The sequence below is a fragment of the Cloeon dipterum genome, chromosome 3 (assembly GCF_949628265.1).
Source record: "Cloeon dipterum chromosome 3, ieCloDipt1.1, whole genome shotgun sequence".
NCBI lineage: Eukaryota > Metazoa > Arthropoda > Insecta > Ephemeroptera > Baetidae > Cloeon > Cloeon dipterum.
Window position 1 is genome coordinate 18218312 of NC_088788.1, and position 12461 is coordinate 18230772.

General features: G+C 43.4%; 4 protein-coding genes across 4 annotated transcripts; all 4 read right to left on the reverse strand.

The window, feature by feature from the left end:
- Positions 1-1114: 1114 nt before the first annotated feature.
- Positions 1115-2134, reverse strand: LOC135939655 (cuticle protein 16.5-like). Its single transcript, XM_065484141.1, has 2 exons — positions 1985-2134; positions 1115-1880 (listed from the first exon to the last, which is right to left on the reverse strand). The coding sequence occupies exons 1-2, from the start codon at positions 1994-1996 to the stop codon at positions 1260-1262; spliced, it is 633 nt and encodes a 210-aa protein (XP_065340213.1). The 5' UTR covers positions 1997-2134; the 3' UTR covers positions 1115-1259.
- Positions 2135-4370: 2236 nt separating this feature from the next.
- LOC135939656 (cuticle protein 16.5-like) lies at positions 4371-5390 on the reverse strand. The gene is made up of 2 exons (XM_065484143.1): positions 5241-5390; positions 4371-5136 (listed from the first exon to the last, which is right to left on the reverse strand). The coding sequence occupies exons 1-2, from the start codon at positions 5250-5252 to the stop codon at positions 4516-4518; spliced, it is 633 nt and encodes a 210-aa protein (XP_065340215.1). The 5' UTR covers positions 5253-5390; the 3' UTR covers positions 4371-4515.
- A 2236-nt stretch (positions 5391-7626) lies between these two features.
- Positions 7627-8647, reverse strand: LOC135939879 (cuticle protein 16.5-like). Its single transcript, XM_065484483.1, has 2 exons — positions 8498-8647; positions 7627-8392 (listed from the first exon to the last, which is right to left on the reverse strand). The coding sequence occupies exons 1-2, from the start codon at positions 8507-8509 to the stop codon at positions 7772-7774; spliced, it is 633 nt and encodes a 210-aa protein (XP_065340555.1). The 5' UTR covers positions 8510-8647; the 3' UTR covers positions 7627-7771.
- A 1782-nt stretch (positions 8648-10429) lies between these two features.
- LOC135939881 (cuticle protein 12.5-like) lies at positions 10430-11443 on the reverse strand. Its single transcript, XM_065484484.1, has 2 exons — positions 11288-11443; positions 10430-11193 (listed from the first exon to the last, which is right to left on the reverse strand). Exons 1-2 carry the CDS (start codon positions 11297-11299, stop codon positions 10576-10578), a joined length of 630 nt encoding a protein of 209 aa, XP_065340556.1. The 5' UTR covers positions 11300-11443; the 3' UTR covers positions 10430-10575.
- Between the last annotated feature and the right edge of the window lie 1018 nt (positions 11444-12461).

Here is a 12461-nt window from a genome sequence, read left to right on the forward strand (position 1 = left end):
TTTGTCAATTGATTATAATATTTAATTAAAGTCGATTTATAAAGAGTAAATTGGATACGAACGTTCTGAACGTTCAATGAGTGTAGAACGAGCGGGGTGTTCCTAGAACTTTTACTAGCGAGACGTATGGAAGTCTTTAGCAGATTAAAGTGAGGAGAATCACCACAAAAATACCATGAGATAAAGAAAACTGTATTGTCAGTACGAACTAGCTCGTTTTAGCAACCTATTCCATGGTGTGTTTTCTCTGCACGGCATTCTTGGGAAGGTAGGCAATCTGCTCAGCACGTGTTTCTATCCAGTTGCCTATATCTTTGCAAGCGACAACGTCGGTGTTGATCTCCAGCAGGCCGAGAATTTGAGTAAATGTGAACATCGGAAGTGTCCGTGAAGTGCAAGGTTATAACTTGGAGGATAGTATGCAACTAAACATCAAGATAGACTATTTATTTTGTAATTTAGCGTCGCTTAGACATCCATATTAATTTATTGCTCAAGCAACAAAAAGACATTGTGATGGTTTTGTCTCTGCAACTTTAAGCATTATCCATTTTAATTAAATGGAATTTCAAAGGAATGGCATACATATTATTTTATTCATATTATGAATCACAACTCTATAAGTTTGAAATCTTTGAGCAAAAATTTATTTATTTTGTACTTTAGCCAAAAATTTAAACGAACTCAAAATATGATAGCAAAATATTCAATAAATATTATCTTCAAAGAAACTGACCAATCTCAAACTAAATATCTTTTAAAAGAATCTAACTAACTGAAAAAATGATTTTTAGACGAAAAAATGTTTATTAACACAACAGAAAGGTATAACTAACACACCAAGGATATCAGAAAAATATCAATGACGTAAACAGGGGGAAAATCAGTTGGTTCGTTATGTTGAGGAACACATTTTGCTGAGAATTCTGGGACTAGGTTCCATGGGAAATTTAGATCATTTCAATTAAAAAAATAATCGAGTTCTTTCTTAGAGTTAAATAATATTAACCCGATGTCTATACAATATCTCATTTTGGAAACCATATTTGCTTCTTAACTTTAATTATTTTGCTGTCTTTCTCGGTGAGTTGTGTTTTAAAGAAAAAGAGGAATATTTCTGTCAGATAATTGACTTGGTGGTCATGGCATTTATTCACACGATGTATACAAAAAATATATCTATTGTTGGTTGATGGAGTTGGTGCGAAATTAATAAATTAGATGTAACATCACTCAGTCTATGTTCAATAAGATCACTCTTAGTGGAGGAGGGCAGCGCCGTAGGCGGGGGCGGCGTAGGAAGCGTAGGCGGGGGCGGCGTACGAGGTGTAAGCGGGGGCAGCAGCCACGGTCTTAACGACGGCGGGAGCGGCGTAGGAGGTGTAGGCGGGGGCGGCGTAGGAAGCGATGGCGGGAGCGGCGTACGAGGTGTAGGCGGGGGCAGCAGCCACGGTCTTAACGACAGCGGGGGCGGCGTAGGAAGCGATGGCGGGGGCGGCGTACGAGGTGTAGGCAGGGGCAGCAGCCACGGTCTTCACGACGGCGGGAGCGGCGTAAGAGGTGTAGGCGGGGGCGGCATAAGAAGCATAAGCGGGGGCAGCGACGACGGGAGCGTGGGCGGCGTAGGCGACGGGGGCGGCGGCGACGACGGGGCTCTTGACGGCGACCTTGTAGGTGTTGGCGTAAGAGGTGGCGACGGGGGCGACGGTCTTAACGACGGCGGGGGCGGCGTAGGCAGCGGGGGCGTAGGCAGGGGCGTACGCAGCGTGGGCGGCGTAGGCGGGGGCGGCGTAAGCTCCATAAGCCAGGGGGCTGGCATAGGCAGCGGGGGCCAGGAGGTTTCCGGCGCTGGCGACGGCCAGGAGGGCGGAGAAAGCGACCTGGAATCAGAGTGCGTTGGTTAAGTTTTTTGTAATCCATCCAATTTTTGGGCTAAAAGGCGAAAGTGTGCGGATTTCGTAAATAAAATATAGTGGAAACTCACGAGCTTGAACATGTTGATGTGTTGGGTGAACTGAGTGAACAGAATGATTTCTGCACGGTGAACTCTCGCTTTTATAGCACGGCTGCGCTAGAGAGGAAAATATAGAGGGGCGTGCATAGGCGAGTCGGCACTGCTGGCCTGAAGGCTTTGCAGCTCACTCGAACGACGTCCTCTTACGACAGTAAAGAAAATTATCATTTCCTACTCAATTAAAAGAAATGAAGATTAAAAATGTGCTGTAAAAAACTAACTTCCAACTTCCAGAATAAAAGATCAGGAATTGGTAGCTCAAATAAGATTTTAAAAAAAATACGGTCATAATTTGTGTTCGCACACTGTCCCGCTCGCTGTTTAGGCCTCGCAGGCATCCAATGTAAAATCGACTTTTTAAAAAAAATTACCAAAAATATATTCTTTCCTGCACCCTGAATATAGCAAGAAGTATCCTTATCACCTCCTCAGTTTCTATCCAGTTGCCTATTTTTTTTGCAAGCGACAACGTCGGTGTTGATCTCCAGCAGGCCGAGAATTCGAGTAAATGTGACCATCGGAAGTGTCCATGAAGTGCAAGGTTACAACTTTTAGAAGGATAGTTTGCAACTTAAAATCAAGATAGACTATTTCGTTTGTAATTTTCGTCGCTTAGACATCCATATTAAGTTATTGCTCAAGCAACAAAAAGACATTGTGATGGTTTTGTCTCTGCAACTTAAAGCATTATCCATTTTAATTAAATGGAATTTCAAAGGAATGGCATACATTTTATACACATTAAGAATCATAGCTCAATTAATTTGAATTATTAGAGCAACTTTTTTTTGTTCTCCTGCTAAAACTGTAATTGAACTCAAAATACGATAGCAAAATATTCATAAATATTCCTCAAAAAAGCTGATCATTGTTAAACTAAATATATATATTGGAAAATAGTCCAACAAACATAAAACTTATTTTATTTTTGTTTTGAAAATTGAGTTAGTTTTAGACAAAAAAATGTTCATCAATACATATCGGCGAAGTATATTAAAAGACACACATCATTAAAAGATATATTTGGGGGATAGGAAGTGTTGAAATGATGAAGACCGATAAATTCAGATGATAAAATTGGTTGGTGAATTGGTTACAGTTGCTGATCCGATCGATCGGACACTTAATCAAATACCAGAACTGAAATTGTTTTACAATAATAAGTTACACAATAAATTCTTTTACTAACTGATGGTTGGACTCACCCCTTTGAATCGGGTTCTGTGCAATTAAACGACTCACGTCAGCACTGTGTGGCTGACGGACGAAAACTGAATTCTTATTTTAAATTTATCTTTCTGCTGTTAAACAATAATGCAAAATTACAATAATTCAAACCGCCGACAGTAGTTGGCACCCAACAAAAAGCAGGACCGTGCTGTTGTACCGCTACATATTAGTCCGGGGGTCATAAACTGGAAGTTTGGAAAGCCGAGAAAAATTTAACTGGACCGACTTTGAATCGCCATCATTAATCCAGCACATCGGTGTTGCACTACGGTGTCGAGCTTTGCGTTCCAGACCAACCGCGCAGTCATTAACTACCAAAAAGAAAATATTTTGACATACTCTGTTGCACGGGAATTTTCGAACGCATTGACCAGACAAGAGCAAGTGGAAAGGAGCGTGAACACACCTATTCCACTTTAAAATTGCAACAACGAAAACAGCACGATTGAAATTAATTTTGTTTGAAATTTAAACGACTAATTTGGTTATCAGCAGAAAGGAAAATTCTTAGGCGACACATTTTTTGTCTTGGCATTAAAATTATGGAAACTCAATCGCGATCGAATTTAACCCGTGTCAAATGAGGCAAGCCTTTTTGTTGATTAGTCGAGAAGAACTAGGCGTCTCTTGTTCTTTCGCGTGGGCCCTACGCGGACGCAGTTACTGCTTCGCATCAGTATTCTTAATTTTTCTTCTCATTTGGACGGCCAAAAGATCTTCAGACTTCCTTACTCCACTGAGACAGGGAGGCTCTCACAATCAGGCGAAATTTTCGCGGCCATTGACACGAACGGGGGAAAAAACTTAGAAACCGCCGACAATAGTTGGCTACCAACAAAAAGCTGGACCGCGCTGTTGTAACGCTACAGATATCATCAAAATTTCAAGGAGCAAACAGAGGTTAAAATCAGTTGGTTCATTATGTTTTGCTGAAAATTTTATTATTAGGTTCCATGGGAAATTGAGATAATTTGAATTGAAAAAATAATCGAGTTCTTTCTTAGAGTTAAATAATATTAACCCGATGTCTATACAATATCTCATTTTGGAAACCATATTTGCTTCTTAACTTTAATTATTTTGCTGTCTTTCTCGGTGAGTTGTGTTTTAAAGAAAAAGAGGAATATTTCTGTCAGATAATTGACTTGGTGGTCATGGCATTTATTCACACGATGTATACAAAAAATATATCTATTGTTGGTTGATGGAGTTGGTGCGAAATTAATAAATTAGATGTAACATCACTCAGTCTATGTTCAATAAGATCACTCTTAGTGGAGGAGGGCAGCGCCGTAGGCGGGGGCGGCGTAGGAAGCGTAGGCGGGGGCGGCGTACGAGGTGTAAGCGGGGGCAGCAGCCACGGTCTTAACGACGGCGGGAGCGGCGTAGGAGGTGTAGGCGGGGGCGGCGTAGGAAGCGATGGCGGGAGCGGCGTACGAGGTGTAGGCGGGGGCAGCAGCCACGGTCTTAACGACAGCGGGGGCGGCGTAGGAAGCGATGGCGGGGGCGGCGTACGAGGTGTAGGCAGGGGCAGCAGCCACGGTCTTCACGACGGCGGGAGCGGCGTAAGAGGTGTAGGCGGGGGCGGCATAAGAAGCATAAGCGGGGGCAGCGACGACGGGAGCGTGGGCGGCGTAGGCGACGGGGGCGGCGGCGACGACGGGGCTCTTGACGGCGACCTTGTAGGTGTTGGCGTAAGAGGTGGCGACGGGGGCGACGGTCTTAACGACGGCGGGGGCGGCGTAGGCAGCGGGGGCGTAGGCAGGGGCGTACGCAGCGTGGGCGGCGTAGGCGGGGGCGGCGTAAGCTCCATAAGCCAGGGGGCTGGCATAGGCAGCGGGGGCCAGGAGGTTTCCGGCGCTGGCGACGGCCAGGAGGGCGGAGAAAGCGACCTGGAATCAGAGTGCGTTGGTTAAGTTTTTTGTAATCCATCCAATTTTTGGGCTAAAAGGCGAAAGTGTGCGGATTTCGTAAATAAAATATAGTGGAAACTCACGAGCTTGAACATGTTGATGTGTTGGGTGAACTGAGTGAACAGAATGATTTCTGCACGGTGAACTCTCGCTTTTATAGCACGGCTGCGCTAGAGAGGAAAATATAGAGGGGCGTGCATAGGCGAGTCGGCACTGCTGGCCTGAAGGCTTTGCAGCTCACTCGAACGACGTCCTCTTACGACAGTAAAGAAAATTATCATTTCCTACTCAATTAAAAGAAATGAAGATTAAAAATGTGCTGTAAAAAACTAACTTCCAACTTCCAGAATAAAAGATCAGGAATTGGTAGCTCAAATAAGATTTTAAAAAAAATACGGTCATAATTTGTGTTCGCACACTGTCCCGCTCGCTGTTTAGGCCTCGCAGGCATCCAATGTAAAATCGACTTTTTAAAAAAAATTACCAAAAATATATTCTTTCCTGCACCCTGAATATAGCAAGAAGTATCCTTATCACCTCCTCAGTTTCTATCCAGTTGCCTATTTTTTTTGCAAGCGACAACGTCGGTGTTGATCTCCAGCAGGCCGAGAATTCGAGTAAATGTGACCATCGGAAGTGTCCATGAAGTGCAAGGTTACAACTTTTAGAAGGATAGTTTGCAACTTAAAATCAAGATAGACTATTTCGTTTGTAATTTTCGTCGCTTAGACATCCATATTAAGTTATTGCTCAAGCAACAAAAAGACATTGTGATGGTTTTGTCTCTGCAACTTAAAGCATTATCCATTTTAATTAAATGGAATTTCAAAGGAATGGCATACATTTTATACACATTAAGAATCATAGCTCAATTAATTTGAATTATTAGAGCAACTTTTTTTTGTTCTCCTGCTAAAACTGTAATTGAACTCAAAATACGATAGCAAAATATTCATAAATATTCCTCAAAAAAGCTGATCATTGTTAAACTAAATATATATATTGGAAAATAGTCCAACAAACATAAAACTTATTTTATTTTTGTTTTGAAAATTGAGTTAGTTTTAGACAAAAAAATGTTCATCAATACATATCGGCGAAGTATATTAAAAGACACACATCATTAAAAGATATATTTGGGGGATAGGAAGTGTTGAAATGATGAAGACCGATAAATTCAGATGATAAAATTGGTTGGTGAATTGGTTACAGTTGCTGATCCGATCGATCGGACACTTAATCAAATACCAGAACTGAAATTGTTTTACAATAATAAGTTACACAATAAATTCTTTTACTAACTGATGGTTGGACTCACCCCTTTGAATCGGGTTCTGTGCAATTAAACGACTCACGTCAGCACTGTGTGGCTGACGGACGAAAACTGAATTCTTATTTTAAATTTATCTTTCTGCTGTTAAACAATAATGCAAAATTACAATAATTCAAACCGCCGACAGTAGTTGGCACCCAACAAAAAGCAGGACCGTGCTGTTGTACCGCTACATATTAGTCCGGGGGTCATAAACTGGAAGTTTGGAAAGCCGAGAAAAATTTAACTGGACCGACTTTGAATCGCCATCATTAATCCAGCACATCGGTGTTGCACTACGGTGTCGAGCTTTGCGTTCCAGACCAACCGCGCAGTCATTAACTACCAAAAAGAAAATATTTTGACATACTCTGTTGCACGGGAATTTTCGAACGCATTGACCAGACAAGAGCAAGTGGAAAGGAGCGTGAACACACCTATTCCACTTTAAAATTGCAACAACGAAAACAGCACGATTGAAATTAATTTTGTTTGAAATTTAAACGACTAATTTGGTTATCAGCAGAAAGGAAAATTCTTAGGCGACACATTTTTTGTCTTGGCATTAAAATTATGGAAACTCAATCGCGATCGAATTTAACCCGTGTCAAATGAGGCAAGCCTTTTTGTTGATTAGTCGAGAAGAACTAGGCGTCTCTTGTTCTTTCGCGTGGGCCCTACGCGGACGCAGTTACTGCTTCGCATCAGTATTCTTAATTTTTCTTCTCATTTGGACGGCCAAAAGATCTTCAGACTTCCTTACTCCACTGAGACAGGGAGGCTCTCACAATCAGGCGAAATTTTCGCGGCCATTGACACGAACGGGGGAAAAAACTTAGAAACCGCCGACAATAGTTGGCTACCAACAAAAAGCTGGACCGCGCTGTTGTAACGCTACAGATATCATCAAAATTTCAAGGAGCAAACAGAGGTTAAAATCAGTTGGTTCATTATGTTTTGCTGAAAATTTTATTATTAGGTTCCATGGGAAATTGAGATAATTTGAATTGAAAAAATAATCGAGTTCTTTCTTAGAGTTAAATAATATTAACCCGATGTCTATACAATATCTCATTTTGGAAACCATATTTGCTTCTTAACTTTAATTATTTTGCTGTCTTTCTCGGTGAGTTGTGTTTTAAAGAAAAAGAGGAATATTTCTGTCAGATAATTGACTTGGTGGTCATGGCATTTATTCACACGATGTATACAAAAAATATATCTATTGTTGGTTGATGGAGTTGGTGCGAAATTAATAAATTAGATGTAACATCACTCAGTCTATGTTCAATAAGATCACTCTTAGTGGAGGAGGGCAGCGCCGTAGGCGGGGGCGGCGTAGGAAGCGTAGGCGGGGGCGGCGTACGAGGTGTAAGCGGGGGCAGCAGCCACGGTCTTAACGACGGCGGGAGCGGCGTAGGAGGTGTAGGCGGGGGCGGCGTAGGAAGCGATGGCGGGAGCGGCGTACGAGGTGTAGGCGGGGGCAGCAGCCACGGTCTTAACGACAGCGGGGGCGGCGTAGGAAGCGATGGCGGGGGCGGCGTACGAGGTGTAGGCAGGGGCAGCAGCCACGGTCTTCACGACGGCGGGAGCGGCGTAAGAGGTGTAGGCGGGGGCGGCATAAGAAGCATAAGCGGGGGCAGCGACGACGGGAGCGTGGGCGGCGTAGGCGACGGGGGCGGCGGCGACGACGGGGCTCTTGACGGCGACCTTGTAGGTGTTGGCGTAAGAGGTGGCGACGGGGGCGACGGTCTTAACGACGGCGGGGGCGGCGTAGGCAGCGGGGGCGTAGGCAGGGGCGTACGCAGCGTGGGCGGCGTAGGCGGGGGCGGCGTAAGCTCCATAAGCCAGGGGGCTGGCATAGGCAGCGGGGGCCAGGAGGTTTCCGGCGCTGGCGACGGCCAGGAGGGCGGAGAAAGCGACCTGGAATCAGGGTGCGTTGGTTAAGTTTTTTTGTAATCCATCCAATTTTTGGGCTAAAAGGTGAAAGTGTGCGGATTTCGTAAATAAAATATAGTGGAAACTCACGAGCTTGAACATGTTGATGTGTTGGGTGAACTGAGTGAACAGAATGATTTCTGCACGGTGAACTCTCGCTTTTATAGCACGGCTGCGCTAGAGAGGAAAATATAGAGGGGCGTGCATAGGCGAGTCGGCACTGCTGGCCTGAAGGCTTTGCAGCTCACTCGAACGACGTCCTCTTACGACAGTAAAGAAAATTATCATTTCCTACTCAATTAAAAGAAATGAAGATTAAAAATGTGCTGTAAAAAAACTAACTTCCAACTTCCAGAATAAAAGATCAGGAATTGGTAGCTCAAATAAGATTTTAAAAAAAATACGGTCATAATTTGTGTTCGCACACTGTCCCGCTCGCTGTTTAGGCCTTGCAGGCATCCAATGTAAAATCGACTTTTTAAAAAAATTACCAAAAATATATTCTTTCCTGCACCCTGAATATAGCAAGAAGTATATTTAAACCTTATCCCCTCATCAGTTATCCTTTTGTGCAGATATACTCACCTACCTAGGTCATGCAATCTCTGATACGTCAAATCTCTAACACGAACTCAGCCGTGAACAGAAAATAGTCTAGTCACGTGACTTCCAAATAATTTCTAAAATCATGCAGACTGTTGCAGGAATATTACTCGTGATTTGTACTATGGCAACACGGATCTAAGGCAAGAACGTATTAAGAGCGATAAAAAAATGTAAACGGGATTCAAACCGTATATTTGAGCAAATATTTAAAAATTTTGCTGCCGCGAGGAAAAAGAGCCTCTTACAGAAATGCAGTGCGAGATAGTAAAGTTATTCCCACAATGGCTGGATGTGTTCTTATTATTTATGATTTCTCATCTCAATGGTTTGTATTGTTTCTGAATGCTTTTCTTAGCGAGGGAAATTATCGGATTGATATTTTTCACTTGAAATATTACTTGTTTATTATCATCTAGTCATAATACAAATATAGTGTACAGTTCAAAGTTAGAAATATATCGATCAGTAATATTTAAGTGATATTTAAATAGCTTTTAACATTTATAAAATAAAGTAAATTATTATGTTTGGGTACTGCGCCATCTGCTCCCCGCAAAATAGAGCTCAGACCGAAGACTCTGTCTTGTTCTGACCTAAATGTAAATATTTCCGGGAACATTTGGAAATTTTGTTATGCTGTATCCTGTTGTTCCGAAAATACGAAGAGATATTAAAAAACTTGTTTCTTCAGATGATCGTGCTCCAGAGCCGGAATAAATTGCGAATCATGTCTCAAGTCTTCTGCCCAGCATTCTAGGAAAGGTAGGCCACCTGCTCTGTTTGTGTGTAAACCCAGTTGCCCATCTTTGCCAGTTACACTGTCGGTGTTATGTAAACCAGAAATTACATCATTTAATAAAAGCAAACATCCTATGTATCCGCCAAGTGCAAGGTTACAACATGGAAACTGCTATGCGACTAAAAATGTCGAAAAGACTATTAAAATTCTTCATATCATTGCTTAATTAGTCAGCCACAGTGATTGCTTTTGCAACAAAGTACGAATGAAAGTGTAAAGGCTAACTCTCCAACTCGATTCAATATCCAGAGTAAAGATTGTAAAGATAAAAAATTTCACGGAGCTTCTAAAAAAGGAATTTCCATTTTTTAACAGCTGGCACAAAAGTTTATTGGTGCATTGTAAAAATGATGGCATTCTTTTCAGAAAACGATCATTCAAAACATTAAATATGATCGAAAAATTCTATTAACTAGAAAATTAATCCAGTTGAAATTATAAATGCATGTCAAGAGATTGAGATGAGCTATTGAATAGTTTATTTTCACGGAAATCATGATATGATGTTAACTGTTCCAATTTCAAGATAAATTTGAATTTGTTCCTTAAACATTATAATTTCGATTATTCTCATGTCTGTTGATAGGTGAATTGTACTTCAAAGTAAAAGAGGAATATTTCTGTCAGATACTTGACTTGGTGGTCATGGCATTTATTCACATGATGTATACAAACAATATCTATTGTTGTTGATGGAGTTGGTGCGAAATTAATAAATTATATGTTACATCACTCAGTCAGTCTATGTTCAAAGAGATCACTCTTAGTGGAGGAGGGTAGCGCCATAGGCAGGGGCGGCGTAGGAAGCGTAGGCGGGGGCGGCGTACGAGGTGTAGGCAGGGGCATGAGCCACGGTCTTAACGACGGCGGGAGCAGCGTAAGAGGTGTAGGCGGGGGCGGCGTAGGAAGCGTAGGCGGGGGCGGCGTACGAGGTGTAGGCAGGGGCGTGAGCCACGGTCTTCACGACAGCGGGAGCGGCGTAAGAGGTGTAGGCGGGGGCGGCGTAGGAAGCGTAGGCAGGGGCAGCAGCCACGGTCTTAACGACAGCGGGGGCGGCGTAGGAGGTGTAGGCAGGGGCGGCGTAGGAAGCGTAGGCAGGGGCGGCGTAGGAAGCGTAGGCGGGGGCGGCGGCGACGACGGGGCTCTTGACGGCGACCTTGTAGGTGTTGGCGTAAGAGGTGGAGACGGGGGCGACGGTCTTAACGACGGCGGGGGCGGCGTAGGTAGCGTGGGTGGCGTAGGCGGGGGCGTACGCAGCCTGGGCGGCGTAGGCGGGGGCGGCGTAAGCTCCGTACGATCCGTAGGCCAGGGGGCTGGCATAGGCAGCGGGGGCCAGGAGGTTTCCGGCGCTGGCGACGGCCAGGAGGGCGGAGAAAGCGACCTGAAATCAGGGTGCGTTGGTTAAGTTTCGTAATCCACAAATTTTCGGGGCTGGAAAGTGAGAGTGTGATTTTAGAAATAGAACTAAAACTTACGAGCTTGAACATGTTGATGTGTTGAGGAACTGAGTGAACAGAATGATTTCTGCCCGGCGACTTTCGCTTTTATAGTAAGGCTGCCAGAGAAAGTAGAGGGGCGCGATCCTGCGAGTCTGCAGCGCCGGCCTGAAGGCTTCCTGGAGGCGGCTGGTGGACCTGGCGGTGTCCGGCCGGCCGCTCTTGCGACAGGAGACCCGGCCGACGCCTCACCCAGCACTCCCTTTTTCCCGCCTGGCTCACCACTAATCGCCAGACAAATGAAAAAAAGAATCACAACTCCCTTTCCTCGTCGCGCGCGGGCCGACCGTCGCGGCGAATTAATTTGCAAGGTGCAGTGTGTCAATCACGCTTTTGTTTGGACCACTTTGACCTTCCTACTGCCTTTCCTTAACTAATTTCAAATCTACGCCCCTGCGGCAGCGGAGATTGAGATGGCCATTCAAAATGCTGTGTTATTATTTGTTTATTGTAAAAATATTTTATTAGAGATTGATCATCCACGCGAGGATAAAGCAATTATGGTGAAGCTTGGGAAGCAAGGTTCTGTTTTTGTATGATTGTTTATTCTTGCTTTATCGTAAATTTATAAATAGGCTGATTTTTAAAGAATGTAAACTGCAGAAGGAGCTTACAGTATGCAAATATTTTGCAAGCTATAGTGGCAATTTTTCGCCGCACTGGCAATGATCCGCAATTTATTTATTTTATTTTTTACTTTCAAAAGTACTGCTGATTTACGGCATGCGGAGCCGAAACATTGAGCCGTGAAGTGACATTTTTCCTTGCAATTAACTGAGCAATTCAATCTTTATTATTTTTGCCAATTGGAGAAGCATAGCCTTTACTTGAAAACCTATTTGTATTTTTTTTTAAATAGTCTGAATTTAATTGATTCAATGTAACATAAAATCTGGAACAAATTGGGTAAATCCAGTGGTAAAAGTTAAACTATATAGTTCAACTGTGCATTGAAGTACACCTCGAATTTTGTTCAAAAACCTTCCAGCTAAGAATACAGGTTTTATTGAGACTTGCATGTCTATATAGCCGAAATGAGATACACGAGTGCTGTCGTTGACCAGGATTTGTAGATCAAGGATGTCTTGTTTTGCGCACAATGCTGCGAAAATGTGCACAGAATCCGCCCGGCAAAGCGTGTGTGACGTGGGTG